The 27890-nt window shown below is 36.2% G+C and overlaps 1 protein-coding gene across 5 annotated transcripts in view; it reads right to left on the bottom strand.

Annotated features, from left to right (window-relative positions):
* The window catches only part of LOC109090172 (leucine-rich repeat and calponin homology domain-containing protein 2-like), a 78198-nt gene that overhangs the window by 39224 nt on the left and 11084 nt on the right, over positions 1 to 27890 (bottom strand). For all 5 annotated transcript variants that reach the window (XM_042724337.1, XM_042724339.1, XM_042724338.1 and 2 more), the window contains exons 4-12: positions 15458 to 15602; positions 14385 to 14511; positions 14188 to 14293; positions 13890 to 14026; positions 6508 to 6638; positions 4782 to 4869; positions 4335 to 4431; positions 3332 to 3432; positions 3113 to 3177 (exon numbers count right to left, since the gene is read on the bottom strand). In XM_042724337.1, the coding sequence (XP_042580271.1) occupies positions 3113 to 3177; positions 3332 to 3432; positions 4335 to 4431; positions 4782 to 4869; positions 6508 to 6638; positions 13890 to 14026; positions 14188 to 14293; positions 14385 to 14511; positions 15458 to 15602 (997 nt within the window). The remainder of the gene's footprint in view (positions 1 to 3112; positions 3178 to 3331; positions 3433 to 4334; positions 4432 to 4781; positions 4870 to 6507; positions 6639 to 13889; positions 14027 to 14187; positions 14294 to 14384; positions 14512 to 15457; positions 15603 to 27890) is intronic.

Below are 27890 nucleotides of genomic sequence, written 5' to 3' on the forward strand. Positions count from 1 at the left end.
CAAACATTTTCCCTTTTTTCAGCAGCTTGGATCTTTAATTATAAGCGTGCAACCACAGCATGTATAGTAATAACGTGTTAGAATTAGACATGTGCCGGTATTCGGTAATGCGATATAATACGATAATGAAAAGCCTACACGATATTATTATCATGGGCACTTCAAAATACATAGAATAATTATTTACAGTGGTGAAAATATTTATTTGATCCCCTGCTGATTTTGTAAGTTTGCCCATTTACAAAAAAAATAAAGGGTCTGTAATTTTTATGGTAGGTTTATTTTAATGTATAAAGACAGAATACCAACCAAAAAAACTGAAAAAAACACATTATATAAAGGTTAGAAATTGATTTGCATTTCAAAGTTTCAGCTCCCTCCACAGATTTTTTTTAGGATTGACGTCTGGAGACTGGCTAGGCCCCTCCATGACCTTAATGTGCTTCTTCTTGAGCCACTCCTTTGTTGTCTTGGCGGTATGTTTCGGGTCATTGTCATGCTGGAAGACCCATCCATGACCCATCTTCAGTGTTCTGGCTAAGGGAAGGACTTTCTCGTCCAATGTTTTACAGTACATGGCCCTGTCCATTTGCCCCTCAATGCGGTGAAGTCGTCCTGTACCCTTAGCAGAAAAACAGACCCAAAGCATAATGTTTCCACCTCCGTGCTTGACTGTAGGGATGGTGTTCTTGGGGTTATAGTCATCATTTCTCTCCCTCCAAACATGGTGAGTCAAGTTAATGCCAAAGAGCTCAATATTGGTCTTATCTGACCACAGCACTTTTTCCCAAGCCTTCTCTGAATCATTATATGTTCTTTGGCAAATTTTAAATGGGTCTGTACAAGTGTCTTTTTGAGCATGGATTTCAGTCCATTGCGGCATAGTGTGTTACCAATGTTTTGTTTGGTGACTGTGGTCCCAACTGCCTTAAGATCATTAACAAGCTCCTCCCATGTAGTTCGGGGCTGATCCTTCACCTTTCCCATGATCATCCTTACCCCATGAGGCAAGATCTTGCACAGAGCTCTAGACCATCAGCTCTTCTTCCATTTCCGAACAATCGCACCAACAGTTGTCTCCTTCTCACCAAGCTTCTTGCTGATGTTCTTCCAGCCTTGTACGGATCTACAATCTTGTCTCTGACATCATTTGACAGCTCTTTGGTCTTGCCCATGGTGGTGGGAGAGGTTGGAATGGAAGATACAGATTGTGTGGACAGGTGTTTTATACACCTAACGAGCTGACATTAGGAGTAACTTCTTAAAGTGGCAGGACTAATCTGTGTTCCACATGAGCACATAACCAGTCTGTGCATGGGAGCCAGAATTCATGCTGGTTGTTAGGGGATCAAATACTTATTTCACTCACTGAAATGCAAATCAATTTCTAACCTTTATATAATATGTTTTTTTCTGGATTTTTTTGATTGATATTCTGTTTCTATCCATTAAAATAAACCTACCATAAAAATTACAGAGCCTTCATTTCTTTGTAAGTGGGCAAACTTACAAAATCAGCAGGAGCTCAAATAAATATTTTCCCCACTGTATTACAAATTATTCAGAATTTTAAAACTGGTTTTTGCCATTCTATCTCTGCTGTTTGATTCAACAAAAAGTAGTTGGTAACTATTCCCTGCGTTCCCAATCTTATTATAATCTTCATGTACCTTCAGCTTGAACTAATCAAGGTAAAACTGCTTTTGAATATGCTGCAACATCAGACTGGAACTCTCTTCAAATGAAACTGCGGCTAATTCAGTTGGTGTCTTTTAGTAATTTTTAAACATTTTTGTGGGCAATAGAAAATTATTTAATGATTTGCAAATGCTTCTAATGTTGTATTTTATCGATATTTTACTGTTGTTTGTCATTTTTGCATCTAAATAACTGGGCCACCTATATATTGGCCGAGACACTCCTGTAAAAGAGATTTTTAATCTCATTGAGGTTCTCTCTTGGTTAAATAAAGGCTTAATAATTAATAATTAATGATGAGAAGCACATGGCAGAGCACATGAGAGAAGCTCTGGATGAAAGCACATACACTTTCTGACAGCAGATGGCGCATAACAGCAGAAATGCAGTTATCCTGAAACCCGTACACAAAGCAGCTGCACTAGTTTCTGTTTCTGAAAATGTGTTTAAATGATTAAACCATGTGGATTTTTGTACTCATGATGGTGTTCATCACAGCACCAAATACTTCAATATTTAGACTTATTAAATTTTTTTTTTTTTTTACATTTTACATTTGGACTACAACAAGCTCTATTGTTTGAAATTGTTTTGATTCTTTATTGTTCGGTCACACTTTACATTAAGGCTTCATTAGTACATGTAACGCTGAAGACTAGAATAATGGCTTCTGGAAATCACAGGAATAAATTACATTTTAAAATATGCTAAAATAACGGTTTTCTATTTTCATAATATTTCACAACATTACGGTTTTGCTGTATTTTTATAAAATAAATGCAGCCTTGGTGAGTATAAGTGACTTCTTCCCAACCCCAATCTTTTGAGTGGTAGTGTACGTATAAATAAAGGCAATTACTTAATACTAAAAATGGCCTCTCAATTACAGTTAAATTACTGTAGTATTCAATATAATCCAAAATAACAAAGGGTATATTTAAAGCCACAATATAGTAATTTCTACAGTTTTTTATCTGCGATTGCAAATTACAATGGAATTCTTTCATTTGATTAATTAATTTGTGCATAATGAAATTAATATAATTGATTTATATTTGATTTGCAACATGTTGCACCAATTACAAATCTCCCCTGCCTCGGCTTATATGGACATAAAGGGACTACTTTTGTTGGTGGGAATGGCAGCTGGAGACTCTGAGGGTTGTAATTCATGGCAATTTTACATCAGGAGCAGAACTGAATGGGTAATTGACCATGAAAATACACTTAAGTTCTAAGAAGAGAAAGTTCAGGTGAGGGATGTTTTTGAAAGAGATTTGTTTTTATAGGCAGGAAGTGTTTCAGGCACTATTTATGATAATGGAAGCTTAAGCCTGTGCAGGAAATTTGAACTTGAACTATAAATACAGGAATGTTAGCTGGACATCTCCCACAAAACACCAGACAGACTTACCCTGACTCCTCTTTCCAATTCTCTTTGTCTTTACTTTGATGCGTTTTCAGAACCCGCTCCAGCTCCTGAGGAAGAGAGAGGGGAAGCTCTTTCAAGTCTGTGGTTTAGTGAGTGCTTTTATGTATACATGTACTAAGGTATGTGATGTCTTTGTTTGACAGGTAAGGGTTAATGAAGAATGTACAAATGGGTCTATGTGAAGGTTTATGCATACAGTACCTTTAAACATGACACATAGGGTACATTGTGCTGTAGATCTCCCTCAGACAGAGTGGCCTCTTCATCTGGATTTGGGTCAATAAAGTCATATGGGTCCTGATCTGCACATAATTGAGATGAGAAAACTAAGGTGTGACACTTTCTTTTTGTTAAATTATATTTACCAACTAACACTTAACACACAAACACAATGACGCCTTTTTTGTTATTATTTTTGTGAGATCACTAGGCCATGCAATTTGCATTTTAAGTATATTTTGATTGTGATCAAGCTGTGGTGTCACAATTATGCAACGTAGTTACAGAAATACATGACATGTCACACCTCTCTAAAAAAAAATACCCAGCTTTGTGGGTTAGGGCAATTTCCAGATTCCTTTGAACTGTTAAATTAAAAACTGACAATTACTGTCTTTTATAACACATTTTAGTGACAGAGAACAGGAAATTGTCTGCAGGTATAATAGGTGTCTGCCAACTGTCTGTGGATAGAAGTTCATGGATTAGTAAGGCTTTGTACAGACAGAAGACAAAAGTCTCTAATTGAGTTGCTAGTTTGTAGCCTGAAAAATACACATAAAATCCTATTTTTATTTTATTTTTTTATCAAAAACCTAACCTGTGGTAAATATGTGGTTTGTAATACGCAGATAAAAATGAGATTTTTTAAAATGAGTTTAAAGTATATTTGGTTACTGTGCATACATTAAGATTTAATAATGTTTTTGAAAGAAGCTACCACTTATTTTGGTTAACATGAACAGTGAGTGAAGGGGCCAGTGGTTGCAGACACAATCTATGCATGAATTTCTAAATACATTTCTATCATGACAACTCTTTGAAAAGTTTTATCATGACAATGGATATGCTAATGTGTTTGTACTTGGCCTAGGTAAGCAGAGGTACAATTTTTACATTCTCAGTTAAACAGTGAGTAGTGCTTAGTCAATATTAATATGACTAATAAAACATAGATATATTATTACTAATGCTGAAAGCACACCTTTGTTGGAGTCCAGCTTTGTGAGAAGTATGTGTGCGTCAGCCCGCGCTGTCTCAGACACTTGAGAGTGGAGACTCATGGTGTCATCATCAGATGGCTGAGGAACAAAAGACACAGAGCAGGAGAGGGAGATATGTCAGATGAAAACGAAAGAAAAATCAAATTTTTTTTTTAGTGCAAAGACTCCCTCCGGCAAACTGTTCTAGAGATTAACGTAACTGCTACTTGTGTTACTCCCACATGATAGAACTCATCAATTATCCTGCCAGATCATTTTTCTTAAACATCCAGGTCAGGCCAGGCTGCACAAGTGGGCCCGACCCACCCCACCCCAATTTCTTGTTTGGTTGCCTGGTAGAATTGTCAAAATATTTTTTTTTCCATTGTATCACGTGTAAAACAGTCTGTTTGAGCACGTATGACTAATGTCCGTATATGTGCGTTTACCTCTGTAGTAGACAGTCTTTTGTCACCGTTGTCACTGCCAATACCTGAGTCAGGGCCATGGTTTTTACTGGGATAGAAATCTTCCATACTAAACAAACAAATATACATGTAAACAAAGACACAAAGAGACACACAACTGAGATGATGAAGCAATATCATACTTGGAAGATTCAACACTTAACAAGCAATTATGTAAATAAGTTAGGGAAAAAAAAAAAATCAAGGAGTGTCCTGGAGACCCTATTCTGAGTGAAACACATGTCCCTTTAAAGTAATGTAAAATTGGGGTTTCATTCTGACTTTAAAAATTGCTTTTCTCAAGTTTGAGGGCAAACAGTTGGTCAAAAAACTAAATACCCATTGGACTGGTGAAGAGGACAACTTTCAATTAAAAATTATTGTATACATTGTCTAGCCAGTTATGTACAACCCTTACCAAAAAGTAGTAAACTTCAAGTTTATTTTATTAAGTATACTTAAGTAAAGTTCAAGTATATTTAGACTTTTTGTAAGTATAAGTCAAGTATACTTAAATGTCATTTTAAGTATATTTCTGAGAACTACATAAAGCCCATTTCTGAGAAGTACATAAAAAGTAAACTAAAAGCATACTTTCCTATTTTTAGGTTAAAAGAAGTATACTAATAGCACACTTGAATAAACTTCTTTTTCGTAAGGGAATGTAAGTGCTATAGTATCTATCTCTAAAATGTCAGTTTTAACATTTTCTATGAAAACCCTAAATAAAGATGATAAAGGATTGGGATCAATTGCTGTGTTAAAAATGTCAAAGAAGCAGCACCATTGTGCATTTATACAACAACTCATTATTGAGTAATATTGCTGAATAGATTTTGAGTAACTTAATTCAATTTACAATTTAACATTTTAAACACAATTTGTACATTTTTGTTCCAACAACAAAATAGTTCCAAACGATGTCACAGCTGTCTTGCCATGCGTCTTCAAGCAACACACAGCAGAGGTGTTTCATTCCTGAATGAATTGGTGTTTCTTAACAAATCCTTTGAATGAATAATTCTATGATTCACTCTCAAGGACAGTGTGTGAGTCACTGAATGAATCAGTGCTTTTGAACAAATCAGTTGAATGAATAATTCTCTATGACTCACTCTAATGTTTCTTTCCTGAATGAATCAGTGTTATTTCACTAATTGGCTGGGTGAACACAAAGACAGTCAGCTGTTGCCACCTGCTGGCATATCAATGTGACCTGCAGAAAAAGTCACTGTAAAATCCTCAGCACTAATGCAGAGACTGACAGTCAAACGCAGACAAGAGTAGTGATAGAAACGGTGCTGATGGTCTGTATTTTAGCACTCCTGACCAAGCAGTCGAAGACTGAAAGTAACTGTTGTATACAAGAGATTTTATTCCTGTCTGTGTCAGCATCCAATTCAATACATTGTTTGCATTAAAAAGATTATGTACAAATAACTGTGGGCAAAAAAACCCTTAATAACCCTAAACAAACGGGATAGCACTTAGCGCAGAAAATATTAAGAAAAACTGGAGAAATACAAAGTACCAACATGCTTTTGCATGTTTTATGTGAATCATCTGTGCAGCAAGAAACACCTGATCACTTACAAACAGATGTTGACAATATGGGGCTCTGAAAGTGCTGTCAATCGTAGTTGTTAAAATATAAGTGTGCTTACTAAAGTAGCAGAGACATGAGGATGAAAGGCATGGCTGTAGGTACCTGTCTGTCAGCTGCTGAGGCAAGCAGCGTTTTCCCAGAGAAGGCAGGTCAAGTGTGTCTGTTTTTTTATCCAGGCGACATGCCTGCAGATTTAAATACTTAAAGATGTGGATCTTTCCCTTTAGGCAGATCTGAAAGCAAAGAAGAAAATTAATCTCAAAACAGACAAGATGGGACAAAACAAATCAGCAGAGAAATTACAGCCCCTATAAAATGTCTTCAGGACACTTATATATACAGACACACTAAAAAAAAAAAAAAAAAAAAATGTTTCTTAAGCATCAAATCAGCACATAAGATTTCTTGAGGATCATATGAAACTGAAGACTGGCGCAATGGCTGTTGAAAATTCAGCTTTAACATTACAGAAATAAATAACATTTTAAAATATATTAACAAAAGAAAACTGTTATTGTAAATTGTAATAATATTCCTGGATTTTTGATCAAATAAATTAGCCTTGGTGAGCATAGGAAACTTCTTTCAAAAGCATAAAAAAAAAAAAAAAAAAAAAAACCACCACAAACCCCAAGATTTTAAACAGTAGTGCATGTGTCAGACTCTGTTCCATGTTTTGTGTGTGTTTTGCTCCTCATGTTGTTTGATTTCATTCCAGGTGTTCCCTGTTTGTTTTCATTAGTCCCAGGTGTTCCTCGTCCTCCCCTATTCAAGTCCTGTATAAATAGTGTTCCCTGTGTTTAGTCTAATGTCCAGGATTGTTAAGTCTACATGTGCTACGTGAGTTTTCCTTGTTCCCTGTGTTCATTAAACTTCTATGGACTGAAGTACTCCTCATCTCCCTCCGTTCCTTGCTCTGCACTCCACTCAGTAGTGCACCCGTGACAATTTGTATACATAAACTTGTATATATACATACATTATAGTAAGCCAATTTTCATTAACATGTAAATATTTACACTCAGTCCAATGCAACTAATTATGTATAGAGATGCACGGACTGCAATTTTCTTCGCCGATACCGATTATTTGTAAGTGTGACCTGCCGATACCGATTTTTGTCGATTCTGATTTTCTTTCTAAAAACTATAATTGACAGCATACACAAAAAAAATCTATTCTTTTTTTAATGCAAAAATATTTACATTAAACATTAAAAACTATTAAACATTACAATTCCCCAATCTGGACAAAGTTACAGATGTTCTCTCACTCAAACAACTCTCCAAATAAAGTGCTCTGTGACTAGAAAAGAGGTAGAAATAACAATTCACTGAAAATGAGTTGCTGTATCTAACAAAACAGATGTCATTTCCCACTGTTACTTAAACTGCACTAACCTTATTAAATGTGTAATAATAAGAAACTGTAGAGCTGTTACCATTCAAATGAAATCAGTATCAACAAACTCCATCTTTCCACTGCAAGAAACAGAAGCTGCATCTGAAGTGGCATTAGACGTATTTACACACACTGTTTGATGAAGCTGAGGTGCCATAAATGCATTTACACTGCAAAATTTCGAATTCATAAAGAATTTTATAAGATTAATATTTAAATATTTTTTAAACATACAAATAAGAAATGGGGAAAAATTGGGAGAAATGCAATGATAGTTTTAAATATAAAACCAAACCATTAGGTGGCCTCAAATGACTGTTTGAATGAGTAAGTCATTTAGTCCTTCATTCAACAGATTCATTCAAACGGATGATTAACTCAGAAACCAATGTGTTACTGAATCATTGACTCAGTTGATTCATTCAAAAACGTGGATTCGTTCAGAAATGAAACACCGCTGTGTTGCTCGGAGACACAAAACTGCTGTGGCTTTGATTGAAACTATTCGTCAGCAAAATTGAGCAAAAACCAGTCAATATTGTGTCTGAAATGTAAGTCAATTAATTTTAATTTCTTGTTTATTGAACTACTATTGTATAAAAGCACATTGCAATCATGTTGAAACATTGGACATGCAATGTTGCATACCTAAATCATATATTATAAATGTCTTTTTTTTTTTTTTTTTACTACCCCAGTATGCATATAACTTTGTGTGTGTGCTGTTGCACTCATTTGTTCTGATTTCGGCACGAGTCTCTCTCACACACTCACTTATCTGGCACGATATAAATACATTATCAATCACCGTAAGTGTGACGTCAAAACAGACCGGCTTCGGAATCGGCAGACTGACTGCCGATCACCAGTCTAAACCAATCATGAGGAAAATCGGCTAATTCCGCTCCCTGGCCGGTAGACCGGTGCATCTCTAATTATGTAAGAAAGGATTTATGGGCATTTCACCCAGGAATCTGTTCAGCTTGTGTTTCAAAAATAAACACATTAATAAGATAAAATGTATTCATATTTCTTAATGTAACATGTTAAAATACCACTGACATAACTGTCTTCTTTAAAAAAATAAATTTACTCGAGTGGTGTCCACTTGTACATGAATATACTTTCTCTCTGGGGGTATTGCCAAGAAATTTCCCAGGAAAACTACACATAGCCTACTGTAGATAATTTCAGCCTCAGGAAGGACTGGCTGTCCTCCAAATCTGCATGTCGCAGCAAGATGAGCCATAGTAAAATATCTTGTGTTATCAACCAAAAAAACACAAAAAAAACATCTTGATCAGTATTTTACGTCACTGTTTAGAAAAAAAAAAATTAACTAAAATGAAAAGGAGGGGAAAAAAAACAAACATTTGAGCTGGTGTTTCTTTAACCGTAAGGACAACACGCTCTGATGAGATTAAATCTGCACGGTTAGACCACTGTGCTTGGATAACACTGACTAGAACAATGCAGTCCTGCACATCATCACATTTTCACACACTTTTTTTTACTTTATTTACAGCCCAAAGCCATGCACAGGAACCATGTACCTTTCACACCAGAGCAACACTGGAACAACTTGGACTAAGTGCATTGCTCAAGAGCACAGTGTGATGGCTCAGTGATTGAGAACATAGCACCTAGATAATGTAGTTTGGTGATTACTTTTGTACAGAAGAATAAACAAAAATAATGGGAAATAGATATAACTACAAAGAGAAAATTAAGTAGTCCTGAGGATATTGTGATATTTAAAAACAGGAACATTCACTTTCAAGTAATCATTCTAGAATGATTGGGGTAGGTAACCCACATTTTATAGGTAGTAAATCTGCATAGAAAATAAAAAATACATTTAAAAAGTCTGGACCATTCTTTTAAGGTTGAACTATATGGAGAAAAGAAAAAATGACACCCCTACTATATATATATATTAGGGGTGTGCCCGAAGCCGAATACCTTATTCAGAAAGGCACAGATAATGGCTTCAAAAACGAATAACAGATAACGAATAGTTCTGCCCGAATATTCGGCTGAGGCTACAGCACAGTCTGGTGTTTACTAGATTCACAGGTGAGCCAGGGGATCAGCGCAATATTTTACACAGACCTCTAAATTCACTCAGTGAGTGTGTGAAGTGAATTAACGTGAATTAAAAGAGTGCAAATCATACACCGCATTGCTGTTGCCACGCGTGCATCTCTCAGAAATCAGAGCTTGAATAGAGCAGGCCTAATATTACCTAAAATATTACATAAATCATGTTCTACTATTTGTGTATATATAAAAGGCAATGATTTAAACCTTATAGGTTACGATATGATACGCGAATCAATAAGCACAGCACGATTGCCAATCAAACAGCCGCGTTGCCGTCTCTGCGCATCTCCATTTCTCAAAAACCAAACCAGCTCTCTGTCTAGAGTATAGGCTAATAATCAACTTAAATACAGATACATTTTCTACTAGGCCTACATGTTTGCTTCCATAACTTTTGCTGGTTTGCGTGGCACATGCACATTTGTTTAGTGAAGTTCAAAAAAGACTTGTTTAAATAGTTCTGCATAATGAAATATTAGCCTTGAATGAATTCATTCATTAAATGTTTGTCATGAAATCTTCCTACTTGTATGATAAATGTATTTTAGAAATTACTAATTTTATTTTTTAGAACACTGAATAGAAAAAAAAAGAAAAAAAAAAGGGAAATATTTTTCCATACTCTGTTCTCTTTTTTCCCCAAAGGTTTTACAGACCTGTGAATTACTTAAGTGAAATACTTTTTTAAACACAGGAACTGGTGAGCCAAAGGAATTCATGTTGTTTTACATAATCCTCTAAAATGACAACACAGTAACAAGTGTGTGAATTAGCTAAATGAGTTAATGAATGAAATAAGTGCAAATAAAATAGCAGTGTAGCAGTTGACTTAAATCAATTTCCATATTTCTAAATTGCGTAGGAACCCTTACTGTTTTAATTTAGATACTTAAATATCTATTTATTGGATCACGAAAGGTACCCAAGCTGGGACTTAAACTCACGTTGCTCGAAGCACAACCGCACTACATCTCGAAGCACCGCCTATACAAGGAAATCAGCTCCGACTGTTAGAAGATGTTTAAATAGGCTAAATGTTATAATCATAAAAAAAATATTATTATAGTTAAACACTGCATATTTGTTCAGTTCTGGTTCAAGCTCTGCCTACTTCCGGTATTATCCAAATACAGATACAGATACGAATAATTTTGTGATTGATACAGATATAAATACAGATACAAATACTTGTTTCGCTGCATACCCCTAGTATATATATATATATATATATATATGTATATATATATATACAGTCATGCCCAAAAATATTGGCACCCTTGGTAAATATGATCAAAGGCAGCTGTGAAAATTCATTTGCATTGTTAATTCTTTTGATCTTTTTTTTTTATCACAAAAATGTATCCTTTCATTGGATAATAAGAATTTTAAATGGGGGGAAATATCCTTATGAAATAAAGGTTTTTCTCAAATACTCGTTGGACACAATTACTGGCACCCCTAGAAATTCTTATGAGTAAAATATGTCTGAAGTATATTCCCATTCATATTCACAATTTTGAGCACTCCAGCGTGATTATAAACATGAAATTATCGAGCCATGGCTTCCTGTTTCACAGAAATATAAAGAGGAGGGAAAACAAAGCCCAAATTCCCTTAATCATCCATCACAATGTGAAAAACCAAAGAATATATTTCTGATGTGCAGCAAAATATAATTGACCTTCACAAATTAGTGAAGTGGCTTTAAGAAAAGAGCTAGAGCAGTGATAATTCCCATTTCCACCATCAGGGCAATAATTAAGAATTTCCAATTAACATAAAATGTTACAAAACTGCCTGGAAGAGGACATGTGTCTATATCGTCCAAATGCATGGTGAGAAGGAGAGTTTGAGTGGCTAAAGACTCTCCAAGGACCACAGCTGGAGAATTGCAGAAAATAGTTGAGTCTTGGGTTCAGAAAACTTAAAAAAAAACAGAATCTACATCAACACATGTTGTTTGGGAGGGTTTTAAGAAAAATTCTCCTAGCTCATCCAAAAACAAGCTAAAGCATATTCAGTTATCAGCCAAGACTGGAACTTTAAATGGGAATGGCTTCTATGGTGAGATTAAACTAAAAATTGAGCTGTTTAGCAGCAAACACTCAAGATGGGTTTGGTGAACACAGAGATAAAAAGTACCCCATGTGTACAATGAGATATACTGCTGTATTTTTGATGTTGTGGGCCTATATTTCTGTTGGAGGTCCTGGACGTCTTGTTTAGATACATGGCATTATGGATTCTATCAAATACCAACAGATAAAAAATCAGTAAGTGACTGACTCTGTTAGAAATCTTATAATGCCATAAGGCCATGTTTTGATCTTCCAACCGTACAGTAATCCAAACACAAACCTCGAAAACAACACAGAAATGGGTCACTGAGCACAAAACCAAGCTTCTGCTTTAGCCATTCCAGTCCTCTGACCTGAACCCTACGGAAAATGAGATGAGTGAACTGAAGAGGAGAAGCACCAACATGGAGCTGGGAATCTAAAGGGTCTGGAGTGATTCTGGATGAAGGAATTCATCGGCTATAGCAGATTGAATGGTTTAAAAACCATTTGGTTGTTCACACTCAAACCAACTCAAATCTCTTTCAGTAAACGCACACACAAAATTATTTTTCCCATTGTTTTTAAACCATTCAATAATATATTATGATTTTACTGTGATTATTTTTAAAAATAAAACAAAATGAGAAATATACAAAAAAAGAAGAAAAAAAGAAATTTAAGCTGTGAAAAAAATAGTATTAAGTAAAATGGATATATTTCACAGAAAAACAGTAAAATTATAATACTAAAATGTACATATTCATTTCTTCATTTTCAAACACTAATTCATCAAGCTTTTTAGCAGGTGATTTTTTGGCACTTTGAAACCACAGCACATTTATTTATTTAAAGAGGTCATATGATGTTGCTAAAAATAACATTATTTTATGTATTTGGTGTAATGAAATGTGTTTATGAGGTTTAAAAACACATTATTTTCCACATACTGTATATTATTGTTTCTCCTCTATGCCCCGCCTTCTGAAACGTGTCATTTTTTACAGAGCTCATCGGCCTGAAAAGCGAGGTGTGCTCTGATTGGCCAGCTATCCAATGCGTTGTGATTGGCTGAATACCTCAAGCGTTTGACAGAAATGTTATGCCCCTCACCATACTGTGATGCGTGTCCCGGTCAGAACACCGGCGTGACAAGACAATAACAGTAAAACTCATTACAAACGAGGCATTTGTTGCATCCAGTGGGGACATAATTACTGATTATAATGACTTAAACTGTGTTTTGAGTAAACATAAAACCATGTCTGCATTTTTGATCAGAGAAATGACAAACAACAAGCACTGCTCTACACCTGCGGTTGAACGAGTGTTTTAGGAGGGCGTGGACAAGTCTTAACTTTTATAAAGAATATCTCTTTGGGTTTGAGACTTTAGTCTTTGCAACTTTACAGATCTTCTTTATGCACCAAGAGCTTGTAACACTCCAAAGAGAAAATAAAACTTGAAATCGCATCATATGACCCCTTTAATTAAATCACAGCCTTTGTGATTGATTAATCACACTAAGCCATACTATGATATTGATTTAAATTCATCTTCCAAATAAATTATAAATTACACAAACAGAAAGGGTAACACTGATATGTAATACTGCTTCCCAGTCAAAGCTTCAAAGATCACAGTTGTTATATGGCCTTTTTTTTTTTTTTTTTTTTTGGCTGTAGGTATAGGTTAGGCTATACTTGGTTCACATGGCACATTAGGCGAGATAGAAACAAAGAAAAAAAACTATCATCATTGCTGCATGAATACGCCTGATACTTTATGGATTTCACCTCGTCAGCCACTGGATGGCGCCAACAGAAAAGAAATAAACAACAGACAGTAACAACAAAGAAAAATCTATAGCTTCAGCTCCATACATGTGAAGAGATAGACAGTAACAGACGAGTACAGACACACCTGGGCAGGAGGAGACTGCATGGGGTTGTTGTCAAGAACGATGTGCTGTAACTGCTTAAGTTTGCGGTAAGATATGGGAATCTCAGTGATTTTATTACAGGAGAAATCCAACCTAATCAATGGCAGATCGGATAACTCTGTGACAAAGAAAAAGAAAGAAAGAAAGAAAGATATAATGAGAATTTATGTCCTAACTCATAGTATTAACATAACTAGTATACACACTAAATGTGTTTAATGTCAGTGTATATACAGCGAAGATTTTGTAGTTTTGTGCTTTGTATCTATGTTTCTATACCATCTGGTAACACTTGTAGACAGTTTCTTCGTATGTTGAGTTCACGTAACGCGAGGAGTTTCCCCATTTGAGTAGGAAGCACCTGGATCTCATTACAGCTGATGTCCTGAACAGAGAAAACACACATACACTGTACATAAACAACAGAAACACACACATAATATACAATAATCACACATTTATCTCCACACACTGACCAGTTCCATGAGGTCTTTGGCCTTTCCGATCTCCTCGGGAATAGACAAAAGTTTATTGTTGCTAACCACCAGCACTTTCAGAGGAAGATTGAAGAGAAACTTGGGGAGAACGGACAGCTGATTTCGACTGAAAACACAAGGATTGGCTTTAATAAATAACATTTCAACCTAATCACTTTCACTAATTACAGAACCCACAGAAAAACTGAAATCAATATAACCTCTTACAGTTGCTAGATGATAGTAACAACCATTCAGAGCTTTTGGATCTGTAACATTTTGAGAATCGTGTGACTTAGGCTCACCAAGGCTGCATTTATTTGGTCAAAAATACAGTAAAAACAGTCATATTGTGAAATATCATTACAATATAGTAAAACAACTGTTTTCTATTTTAATTCATTTATTCCTGGCCATTACTTCAGTCTTTAGTGTCACATGATCCTTCAGAATTCTAATTCTAATGCTGATTTGCTGTCCAAGAAACAATTCTTACTGCTATCAATGCCGAAAAAAGTTGTGCTGCTTAACATTTTTGTGGAAAATATGATCCATTTTTTTCAGGACTATTGGACTAATAGAAAGTAAAAAAATAAAAAAAAAAAAAAACAGCATTTAGAAATCTTTTGTAATGTTATATAATGTTTTTGTTGTCACTTTTGATCAATTTAATGCATCCTGCTGAATAAAAGTAATTTTGTAATAATAGTAATTTTGTTTAAAAAAAAATTCTGCTGAAAATTCATCTAAAGAATAAATTACATTTTAAAACATTAAACAATGAAAACGGTTACTTTGAATTGTATTAATTTATAAAAATTTTATTGTGGATCAAATAAAACTTTTGAACAGTAGTGTATTCCTCACCAAACTGTCAGTGTTCAATCAGGGTTTACAGCTACTGCATTAGGAGTCGATTCAAATGAATTTCTGTGAGTCTGCGATATATTTAAATACAGTTTCTTTCAAAAGACACCATTTTTATTGATGCCAAGGTAGTCTAAGAAACAGATCAATTATAATGAGATGTAAGCATGAGTTAGCAGACAATGATATCATAGTGTGGGTGTTACCTGATGTTCAGGTAGGTGAGCATCTGTAGGTTGATAATGGCCTCTGGAACCACCTTTATGCAGTTGTGGTAGAGGTTTAATGACTCCAGCGGCGCAAACATACAAACTTCTGGAGGGATTTCACAAAAACGGTTTTTCGACAAGTCTGTACAGAAAAAAAGATAAATCAAGTCATAAGTCAGTTCAACACACCAGATGAGATCAACATGACATTGAAAGATATACACAGAGACAGACTTATATTACAAACTAATAATGCATGCTAGTGTACCCCGCAAAAAGTTTGACGCCCCTGTTACTCAGGAGGACTACTGTCTACAAGAGAATTAATAATTGATTTATTGAATAATTAACTGGTTGATTAGTCTGATCAATAGTAAGAGAGATTCACCTTATCAGACACTGACAAAGCAGTGGTGTAACACACACACACACACACACACACACAGAACACAAGAGAGAAAGAGTGAATGGGGGAGAACTATTGATTTGTCAAGGCAGTACATATAATTCACAGGCAGCGAGAGGAGCTCTGTCACTAACTTTGCTCATGTGACACCTAACAATAAAACAGCTCAGATTGACAACAGTGAAATTACACTAATACACAGAGAATGTGACCCCAGGACTTTTAATTAAAAAATGGTCAATAAATAAATAAATGTAAGTAAAATGTGCATATGTTGTGCTTTACATCGAGCAAATGTGTATTTAAATGCAACTACACAACAGTTAGTTCTGGACCTTGAATCTGATTGGACGAGCTGATACCTACAGCACTGGGAGGTTTATTTGTTTGTGTCACTGTACTTGACAACTTTAAGACTGACTGTCAGTCTGGGGTTTTTCTAGTGGCTCTTTCTGCCGTCCTTATTATGCCAGTAGGTGGCATCAAGTGACTTGAATTATTCTCCACCGATTTGTTGGAAGAGAAAAGAATTGTCTAAAATGTCAGCCCTGATCTTCAAATTGACAACAATCTCAAGCTCAGACCAAAATCACTCAGAATTACAACAAATTCAACCAACCAGAACTGAGTTATGATTACCATAGTGTTGCCATGGGAGCAGACATGCATGCATATTGCAGAAGAAAAGTCATGTCAACTTCCTCTATAATTCATATCGTCTTTGAAAAGACAAAGAGTGTATGTGAGAGAAATATAAAAGACTGTAACTATATCAAAGAAAAGAAATAGTAAGACAAACAGAAAGGGAATTATATAATTTTTAGAGAGCTCTTGGGCACATTAGATATCACATCTTTCATGAGTTTGAGGCCAACTGCCAGCAAATAACTTCAGTTTTATCTAACACTTTACTCAAGGCTCAGCCAATGAGATTTGAGCAGAGAAAACACACACACACACACCGCTGACGTTGCCAACCTGAAGCTGTGCTGCCTGGCAACTATTACAGACTAAAGCAGTGTTGCCTGGCAACTGTTACCAACCCAAACTGTGCTGACTCCACTTCAGACGTTCCTCTTGAACAACCTTCAGTTGGCTGATAAGAGAGCAGAGTAAGCTCATGTTAGTTCAGCAGCTGGGCTTCAATACTGCATGTCAACAGCAAGGTCGCCCATTAGTGAAAACTAACATTTAGAAAGATCAGTATTTTACAGTTTATCTGTTTTGTATCATTTTCAGATGTTCATGGCGATAAAAGACAACGGCAGTGCCAGACAAATTTAAAATGTTTTGTTGGTCCAGTCGGTCCAAGGAGTCATGTTTTGGCTGATCAGCATGGGCCGGTTAGCTGTAACCAAATCTAGCTGTCAAATTTTAAATTAAACATTACATGACAATTAAAAATAAGGGCTTTTAAAACCCGTTAAATGAAAAATCATTTTGAGATACTTTACAAAATACTATGACATGGTGAACGGGAACAATACTTTAAAACTGTCACAACTTGCTGGCTTCTTAAAGAGAATAAAAATGAAATGTCAATTATATGTGTCATTATAGCCAAAACTTGTATGACTTTCTTCTGTCGAACATAAAAATAATTTTATGGATTGATTTTTTTTGTCCATACAATGGAAGTCAATGGTCCAAAACTGTTTGGTTACCAACATTCTGTTAACATCTTATTTTACGTTTCACAGAAGAAATAACGTCACACAGGTTTGGAATAGAAACAACACATTACACACACACAGTGAGAAAGAGACTGTATGAGGAAATAAGTGTGTTATTGTCATAGACAGACAGACACACAGACAGAGAGACAGTGATTGAGTAAAGAGAAACTTACAGAGCAAGAGAGCATGACTGTGAGGAACTGTGTGTGTGTGTGTGTGTGTGTGTGTGTGTGTGTGTGTGTGTGTGTGTGTGTGTGTGTGTGTGTGTGTGTGTGTGTGTGTGTGTGTGTGTGTGTGTATGTGTGTGTGTGTCTGTGCTGTGGACAGAGAGAGGAAGAGTGTGAGAGAGGAAGTGACAGAGGGATGAATTGATGGGAATTCCTTGAGACAGTGACATTTTTAATATCAGCTCAGCATCTCCAGTAGTTGCTGTGTGTGTGTGTGTGTGTGTGTGTGTGTGTGTGTGTGTGTGTGTGTGTGTGTGTGTGTGTGTGTGTGTGTGTGTGTGTGTGTGTGTGTGTGTCTTTTGGCACAAAACCAGTGAAAGAGAGCTGACTGAAGGGAAATGATTCTCGTCTTTTTTTGCTGTTGTCTCTGTATATAGGCTAGTATCAGATACTGATTTGATAGCTATCTGCTATGATCACTTTATTTGTGCTTTTCTTTGTCTCACCTTTCTTTTTGTGATCTACCTCTTTTATACTCAAACAATACTTAGACTGAGGCACAGCTGTTTAGCAGAAGGGACCAGACCCCCACCGCACATGCGCACACACACACACACACACACACACACACACACACACTCTGTATGGCTCTCTTTGTGAGCACATATATTGACACAATGCAATCTCTAGCTCCTTACCCTAAACCTACCCATCACTAAGTGCCTCACCCAAACCCTTACCCCAATCCTAAGCTTTACCCAATTATAAACTGACCCCTAAAACAAAGTCTTGACCCTCAAACAGGTCTTTAAAGGGGTCTCAGAAAGTGTGGACCGGCCAAAATGTCCTCACTTTGCAAGACTGTCCTCACTCCGATGGTCTAAAACTCAAACCTGTCCTCACAAAGATAGCTGTACAAGTGCACACACACACACACACAAACAAACACACACACTTAAATGAGAAATCAATGTGCTTTTAATGCATGGACTTAAGGCCAGTGGAGATGATACAGGCTATCATCAAGCTTCCTTAATGTCTTCATGAGAGGGTAGGGCTCATGTTTCTGACACACACACACACAAACACACAGCAAACTCAGTGCCCCATGTGTTTCATGAATATGATAATAGGCTGTATCAGTATATTTTATCTGTCTACTTTATATGTGCTCTCTAAAACAACAGATTCTTAAAAACATCCAGTGGAAACACATAAATGATAGTGAGGATAAACAAACTCATTAAAAAACAGAAATATTAGATAGAGATCATTAATTAGTGTTGGCCCTCATATTGTCCCAAAACCATAAATCATTCAACACAAATGAAGATATTTTTAATATGGATTAAACCGCTCGGTTCATATGGATTACTGTTACTGTGGATACAACTGTTTAAAGCTTTAAAATGTTGCTTACTCTCAATGGATGAACAAAAATGATGAGATATTATTAAAAATACTTTTATTATCTCTATTACAAGATGAAAAAGTTTTATGGATTTGGAATGAAATGAGTGAGTAAAATGACAGGATTTTTTTTTTTTTTAAATCCCTTTATAGCTGAAGTGTTTTATTTCTGCACTACTAGAAGCATCAAACCAAATTTGCAGAAAACATTAATCTTTCTGAATACGATCAGACAAAGCTGTCATAGACTCAGTGTTGCTGTGTAGGGCTGGTCAGGATGCTTAAACAATCGATTGTAACGTTTTAATAGCAACATTGAGTCACTTACACATTTTAGAGAAATCAATCTACGAATGGTTTATTAAAAAGAAGTATCTGCATTAGGAATGTCAACGATTAACCGATGATCGATTAATTGTCGATAAGAGATGCAATTGATTAAAGCAATCATGGTCGATTAACCTGTTTGATTTTGGGCTGCGTGCAGCTCATGCGCAAAACACGTGTGAGCGGCTGTGAGTGACGTATATAAACGCATCAACATTCATTCATAATGTACAAATTAAGCTTTTAATGTGATTTCAACTTTAAAAGTACACTAAAATAGAAACAACACGAAGTTATTCAACATGGAAAGAAATAGAAATGAGGGACACAGGACAGAAAGGCTATCAACTATCAACTCCTACGATTTATTAATTTGAGGCAACTGTCCATGTTTCATTAATTTGTTCCTTAACCCATGATTTAACTGAAATAAGGGAACAAATTAATAAATCTTAATTCATGAAATCTTTCATTTCCCTTCCCGCATGTTTACCACAGTAAGAAATATGAAAACAGTAATTAAAAGTGAAAGACAATAAAATAAACCTGCGAAATTAGAGGGTTAGACGGTGAGGATTTAGGAAAAGAAACAACGCCTAAATATTATTGAATTTGTGGAAATTCGTGACCAACCAGCAAACCAGAACAAAGCCGCTTAAATGTAGGCTATGTCAACAAAGTAAAACGATCTCAAATGTACGCCGCGCTCTCTTCATTTTATCAAATGATCTTAATCACATCTAATCATTTTATAACCCTGCTACTAACATTTTATTCAGACTAAAACCCCTTTAATTCAAGCGAGAAAGGTTTTTGTTTGTTTGTTTGTTTTGTTTTTTCGAGTGGCTTTTGCACATCCTGTCATACCAGTGACTGCGTGCGTAGCAATAGACGCATTTTGCAGCATTAAGGTTAACGATAAATCGATTAATTGATTGTTAATTTAAATGACGATCGATCATGGAAATGATAAAAAATGGACATCCCTTATCTGCATATAAATAAGCTGTGAATCCAGAGAATCAAAGCAACTAACACCAAGATAACACATGCTTAGAAATCATCCTCACACAACCTTGCTTGAGCAACAGTCTCAGCACGTTTACAGTGAGGTGTTCCTTTTAATTGACCCACCATCCTTCAATTACCATGGAAACCAGCAATAGATACTCAGTGACAGGGTAATTTACAGGAGTGGAGCGGTTTTTTAACACATCTGCACAACACCATCCACCTACCCACACTAACATACGACAAAATACACGATCATCAAAATGTTGGCCCCACTCAAATGATACATAAACAGCTGATTGCCTTATTCTTCTATATCCTTCCTTCTCACAAACATGTTATATTACACTATAGTTACTGTAATGTCTAAGAGGAGAACTGATAAATGAGATTTGGTTAAATTGACATCTTTGGCTGACCAAAGTCATCTTGCTGGTAAGTGTTGTGATATCAGCACATATACTGTACACCTCATACTTTTGACTAGAATTCAAAACACAATATATACTGGCAACCAGTAGTGCCGTTTTTCAGCAGGGAACATTCAAGTAAAACAAATCATTCTCTGCATGTTCTCATCTCATTTTCTTTCTCTGGACTGGACTTCTTAAATCTCTCTGTCTGTATCTCTCTCTCTCTCTTTGTGTCTCTATCAGTACTTCTTTTAGTTGCTCTGAATGAATGTTATATAATAGTCAATCTATCCAATTATGTTCAAACTGAGGACAGAGAGTGTTTAAGGGAGAGAGAGAGATAGAGAGAGAGAGAGAGAGAGAGTGAAAAGATTCTCAATGAAGGAAATCAACTGAAAGCATCTCACTGTATAAATGTTTTATACCAAGGACTTTACAGAGATGTCACATGATGCTGTATTTCCCCTTAGACACATACAAAATACTTTTGTGTGTTCATTTTTTAGCCCACATTAAGTCATTTACACAGACACACATTTAGTAATTTCACATCCAGTATGACTGTCAACTTAAAATTCATCACTAGTTACACATCATTTAGTATATAAATGATGTGTAACTAGTGCAAAGCTTAATGATGTGACTTACACCAGTTTATCAAGGGAAGATAACTTGCGTTCTAAAGCTTTTGTCAGTGCTGCCCAAACAAACGCTACTGTATTCTGGCTTCCATTCATCTGTCACTTATACTAAGTAGCTAGCAGAAGCTTGCCAAATTAGGCAGAAGCCAACATAAACAGGTTCAGTGGCATGCAATCATCCCTAAAAACCATTAAAAGAAAATACAGCTCAGAGACACATTTGCAACAAAGATAAAAATGGTTTGTGACAAACACTATGTCAGGTTGCACTTTCACTTACTTATTTGATTGAGTATGTTTATTCAGCTGCTTATATACAGTGGTGTGAAAAATTGTTTGCCCCCTTCCTGATTTCTTATTTTTTTGCATGTTTGTCACACTTTAATGTTTCAGATCATCAAACCAATTTAAATATTAGTCAAAGATAACACAAGTGAACACAACATGCAGTTTTTAAATGAAGGTTTTTATAATTAAGGGAAAACAAAACTACATGGCCCCGTGTGAAAAAGTGTTTGCCCCTAAACCTAATAACTGGTTGGGCCACCCTGAGCAGCAACAACTGCAATCAAGCGTTTGCTATAACTTGCAATGAGTCTGTTACAGTGCTGTGGAGGAATTTTGGTCCACTCATCTATGCAGAATAGTTGCCAGGATTTTGGAGGATTTTCAAGCATGAACCGCATTTTTAAGGTCATGCCACAGCATCTTAATAGGATCCAGGTCAGGACTTTGACTAGGCCACTCCAAAGTCTTCATTTTGTTTTTCTTCAGCTATTCAGAGGTGGACTTGCTGGTGTGTTTTGGATCATTGTCCTGCTGCAGTTCGCTTCAGCTTGAGGTCACAAACAGATGGCCGGACATTCCCCTTCAGGATTTTTTGGTAAACAGCAGAATTCATGGTTCCATTTATCACAGCAAGTCTTCCAGGTCCTGAAGCAGAAAACAGCCCCAGACCATCACACTAACACCACCATATTTTACTGTTGGTATGATGTTCTTTTTCTGAAATGCGGTGTTACTTTTACGCCAGACGTAATGGGACACACACCTTCCAAAAAGTTCAACTTTTGTCTCATCAGACTACAGAGTATTTTTCCCAAAAGTCTTGGGGATCATCAAGATGATTTCTGGCAAAACTGAGATGAGCCTTTATGTTCTTTTTGCTCAGCAGCGGTTTTTGTCTTGGAACTCTGCCATGCAGACCATTTTTGCCCAGTCTCTTTCTTATGTTGGAGTCGTGAACACTGACCTTAACTGAGGCAAGTGAGGCCTGCAGTTCTGTGGATGTTGTTGTGGGATCTTTTGTGACCTCTTGGATGAGTCGTCGCTGTGCTCTTGGGGTAATTTTGGTCGGCCGGTCACTCCTGGGAAGGTTCTCCACTTTTCCATGTTTTTGCCATTTGTGAATAATGGCTCTCACTGTCGTTCGCTGGAGTCCCAAAGCTTTAGAAATGGCTTTATAACCTTTTCCAGACTGATAGATCTCAATTACTTTCTTTTTTCATTTGTTTCTGAATTTCTTTGAATCTCGGCATGATGTCTAGCTTTTGAGGATCTCTTGGTCTACTTCACTTCGTCAGGCAGGTCCTATTTAAGAGATTTCTTGATTGCGAACAGTTGTGGCCGTAATCAGGCCTGGGTGTGGCTAGAGAAATTGAACTCAGGTGTAATAAACTACAGTTTTAACAGGGGGGCAAAGACTTCTTCACACAGGGCCATGTAGTTTTGGATTTAGTTTTCCCTTAATAATAAAAACCTTCATTTAAAAACTGCATGTTGTGTTTACTTGTGTTATCTTTGACTAATATTTAAATTTGTTTCATGATCTGAAACATTAAAGTGTGACAAACATGCAAAAAAAAAATAAGAAATCAGGAATGGGCAATCTGAAACAGCCTCTGGCTCAGTGTTACAGGACAAAGAGAGAGCTCAGAAACACTGCACAACTGCTCTAACAAACCAGGTTTTAAAATAAAATGATCTTTTCTTATCCAATTAAGATAGACACTCTAGTTGCACTCTTTGAACTACTTGAAAACTAAACTTTATATACATAGCTTAAAAACACCACACCTCAGCGAATGGTGTGTATCAAAGCAACAAGAAACGAACTCTGAAATTGCATCACTTGTACAAACAGTGCAGTCGATAGTCAGCGTCACGAGTGGGGCAGGGCCAAGAGCCATGGCTCGTGGAGTAAATGATAATGAGCGACACATAGGAGGTGGGCGATATGAGCTAAAATTCATATCATGTTATTTTACACTGTCCAGGAGATATTGATATTATATTCCAATATGAGAAAAACAAAATTACAGAAATACTGCCAAATATTTTAACCTTTGCGGTAGCTGTTCCATGGTTATGGAATCAGTTGCCACCTGACAGAGTGCTCTGTCTACTTTACTTTTGAAGTCTAAATTTAAAACATTTTTTTCTATGGCCTTTCCTGATTTTTAATTTATGGATTAGTATTGTTATCTTGGATTTAATTTGGATTTTATTTTATACTTCACTGTATTTTACGGCTGTATTTTGTACAGCACTTTGGTCAGAGTAAGCAGAATTTAAATGTGCTCTATAAATAAAATGTACTTACTTACTTAAGGCTGATTTATACTTCTGCATCGGACCTACACCGTAGCCTACGCGTAGACACACTCCCTTACGCCGTAGCCTGACGTGCACCTCTCCAAAAATCTAACAGCGTGTCAATTCTACGCGGACCGGAAGCACTGTGATTGGTCTGCTAGAATCCCTCCCTCCGTATGTGCTTGAGTTTTATGTGTGTTTATGTGCACTTTAATAGAAAATTTTAATGTTACACCTTCTAATATAAAATAAAACAAAGCAAAGAACAACTGTCTTATCATTTATTATACTACGTAACATTATACATTATAACAGTTTTCTGCCAGGCCCCCCTTTTGTAGGGAAAAATATTTTCAAGGCCCCCCCTACTCACCCCCTCTTTTTATTTTTTTATTTTATTTTTTGGAAAGTCTCTTATGATCCATTAGAAATCATTCTAATGCTGATTTGCTGCTCAGTAACCATTTCTGATTATTATCAATGTTGTAAACATTTGTGCTGTTGCTTAATATTTTTGAGGAAACTATTTTTTAGTAGATCTCTGACAAGCTATGCAATATCACATTCATTATCGAAGGCGATTCATCTGCGATAATGAACGTGATATTGCGTAGCTTGTCAGTGATCTATGGCTCTGTCTATTAAATGGCGCTCCATTTGAAAGCAGGTGATGGCGATTTAGCGGTAATCACGGAACCGGCTTTACTGACGAAATGCGCATGACAATTGCATGCGATATATCGCCCAGCCCTAACCAGCATAACAAAAAACATTTCTGAAGACAATCACCAATTGCACCTTTAAAATTTTGCATTAAATTATTTACTTATCAGACAAGTGGCCACATGATAAGTGGGAAAATTACTCAGTGTAGTCTATCACTCTGCAGAAGTTTATTTTGCAAAATAATCTGCTGACTGTACACTATCCCTCAGTTTGGGAACCACTGGAGTAGGTGATTTGTGCTCTATTAATCTGGTCTGTTACGATGCTCTATGTGTTTGATTACTAATGCCTGTGTAGTACGGCGTTGAACACAGAGGACAAAAACATTCATCCTTGACTCTTTATCGTCATTTGTGTTCAAATTTTCAAAGCGTACCAAATTGAACAAAACAATACAAGTGCAAAATTTGAATTCATGAATATATAATGGTATCCACGGTATAGCAAAATCCATATCATGGAACAACATAATACCAGTAGTCCCATTCATACCGGTATAGCGCCCACCCCTAGTCCCACTAAGGCTCTGGAAGGATAAAAGAAGGAGTGATGATGAGAGAGGACCAGGCCTGGACTTTGTTTGTGTGGCAGTCGTCCATGAGGGGCTTTACTTTTGAGTTATTTACATTTACTTTTGTGCTATTTATGTCGGCTGGTTCCTGTCTCCTTCTTCCATAACTCACCTTTATATAACTACGAACTTTGTTACAGTCAGACTCAGCAATATGCCAGGAGACTTTCTCATAAACCAAATGAAAGTAGGTGTCAGTGTGGGGAAAAAAGACGAAAAAGATGAAAAAATGGGAAAGCATGCCTCTGTTCATGTTTACATCATGACATATTACCAAGATGGTAAACATAAAGAGGAGCATGAGAGGTATAAGCAATATTTTGTGTATTCATGCATATTCTGCAATCTGCATCCATAACCGCTGACTCAGTCACTCATTCACTATATACTACAAAGTGAATTTTACACAGAAGAAAAAGTGAGTGAAAATGAGTCGCACTGCTCCACTTTGTCTGATGCTACAAATGTTCTGAAAAAGGAAAATCGGATCTGACTATTCACAGCTGAATCTGAATTGCCTTAAAAGAATAAAAAAGGGGGCTTTTTTTTTTTAAAGGGGTCATGTTTTTTGAAAACAACCAATAAAACACAGACCTACAGCACACTCATTATAAAGACAAATTAATATTAAATTAAAACAGAAAGAAAGGCAGTTACTTTTTGTTTCTATTAATTTTTGGTCTGTATTGTTTGCTATTTATCACAAAAATAAGTTGTGTCATCACGTTCATGATCATGTGTACCACTGTATCAGCGGCCTTAGACGTGTGCACAGACTGTACACAGCACTGGTTCATGTTTGGAGCATGAGAAAATATGAAATTTGTTCACAACACTTGAAACAAGATGAACTATGAGCTGCGCAGCGAGTGTTGTTAAGTGTTGTTAGTCATTGCGGTGTTCAGTGCAGAAACCCTCTCTCATGCACGCTCGACGTGCTAAAAAATTAAAAAATAACCACTTTCCCCAAAATAATAGGCATAATGAGTGCTATTGATGTTTTCACTGAAGTGAAACCTGTTCATATATGTTAACATCTCAAAAAATGAGTAGTACCTAGTACCTAGGATAGCAAAGTCCACTAAAGGAGGTAGAGCTTTTTCACATTTGGTTCCCAAACTCTGGAATACCCTTCCTGATAATATTCGGGGTTCAGACACACTCGGTCTGTTTAAATCTAGATTAAAGACACATCTCTTTGGCCAAGCATTCAATAATGCATCTCATAATCTTGTACTGCAGTTATATCTGATCAAATGCACATTATTATTCCTTAGCTTGGGTTGAAAAAATAATTTTTGCTTGGTTGGAACAGCAGCTACGCTAATTATGTCTCTATTTGTTTCTCTGTTTCTGTAACTAGGAATTACACAAGCTTCAGTCTGGATCCAGAACACCTGAGAAGAGATGATGCCCACCCCTCAGATGACCTCAGATGATGCCAACCCTGAAACAACATAAACTACCAAATGTTGCTACAAGTTTGATTGCAACATATAATCATTAATAGTGTTAATCATCTTTTTGATTACGTCTTTAACTGAATTTTACCGTACATTTCTTCCATATGTACATCAGTTTGACAGTCACCACTGACAAGCTACTACTAAATATATTATAGAAAATTAACATCTGTTTTATTTGCATTATGTTGTCAAAACACTCAAAACATGCAATAGCGAGGCATCGTTGATACTGTTTCTCATGCAACGACGTTAGCCAATTCCAATAGACAATTTTTGTGCAAAAAACTTTATTAACATTATAAGTAAACCTCAAAGAACATATTAAAATAAAATAAAAAATCCATGTCATGACCCCTTTAAATAAATGCTTTGTTTCTAATGAGGAGGACATTTTAAGCTATGAAACTTGCAGGATATTTTCAAGGTACAAAGACCTCTTAAGGCAAATTTGATTTCTCATGTCATGACACCTTTAAGATTATAAAAAGCTTAGGCCTAGAGCTCAGAATGATTGTTTAATTAAGCTTTCAGAGACTTCAGAAAATGAGAAGAGCTGACTCATACTTCATCAGTTTCACTTCATTTTAAACCCTGAATTAGCCTAATGTTAGTTTTAGATGCATTTCTCATGTCAAACGTTTGACTACAGCATCAGTCTTTATTGATCTACCTGTTAGTTTATGAACATTTTAATCCATATGTAAGTCTTTTTTTCTCAGTGCTGCAAAGCATCACTATACAGTGATGTGCTAAACAAACTACAAAGACCATGACGCTCAGCACCAGGGTTTGAGGTTGATACCTTACAGATGGGACCAGCATGTCAGATCATGTGTAATTACCTCAGTCTCTGGAGAGTGCTCTGTGTGTGTGTGTGTGTGTGTGTGTGTGTGTGTGTGTGTGTGTGCTCATCTGTGAAGGGCAGAGAGGTCTCCTGGCTTCAGCTGAGGCCTGCATGCCTGTCACAAAATCTCAAGACTAGAGCATGCATCACAGGAGGACATGCGAGGAACTCAAACAA

Source organism: Cyprinus carpio, chromosome B5, assembly GCF_018340385.1.
Source record: "Cyprinus carpio isolate SPL01 chromosome B5, ASM1834038v1, whole genome shotgun sequence".
Taxonomy (NCBI): Eukaryota; Metazoa; Chordata; class Actinopteri; order Cypriniformes; family Cyprinidae; genus Cyprinus; species Cyprinus carpio.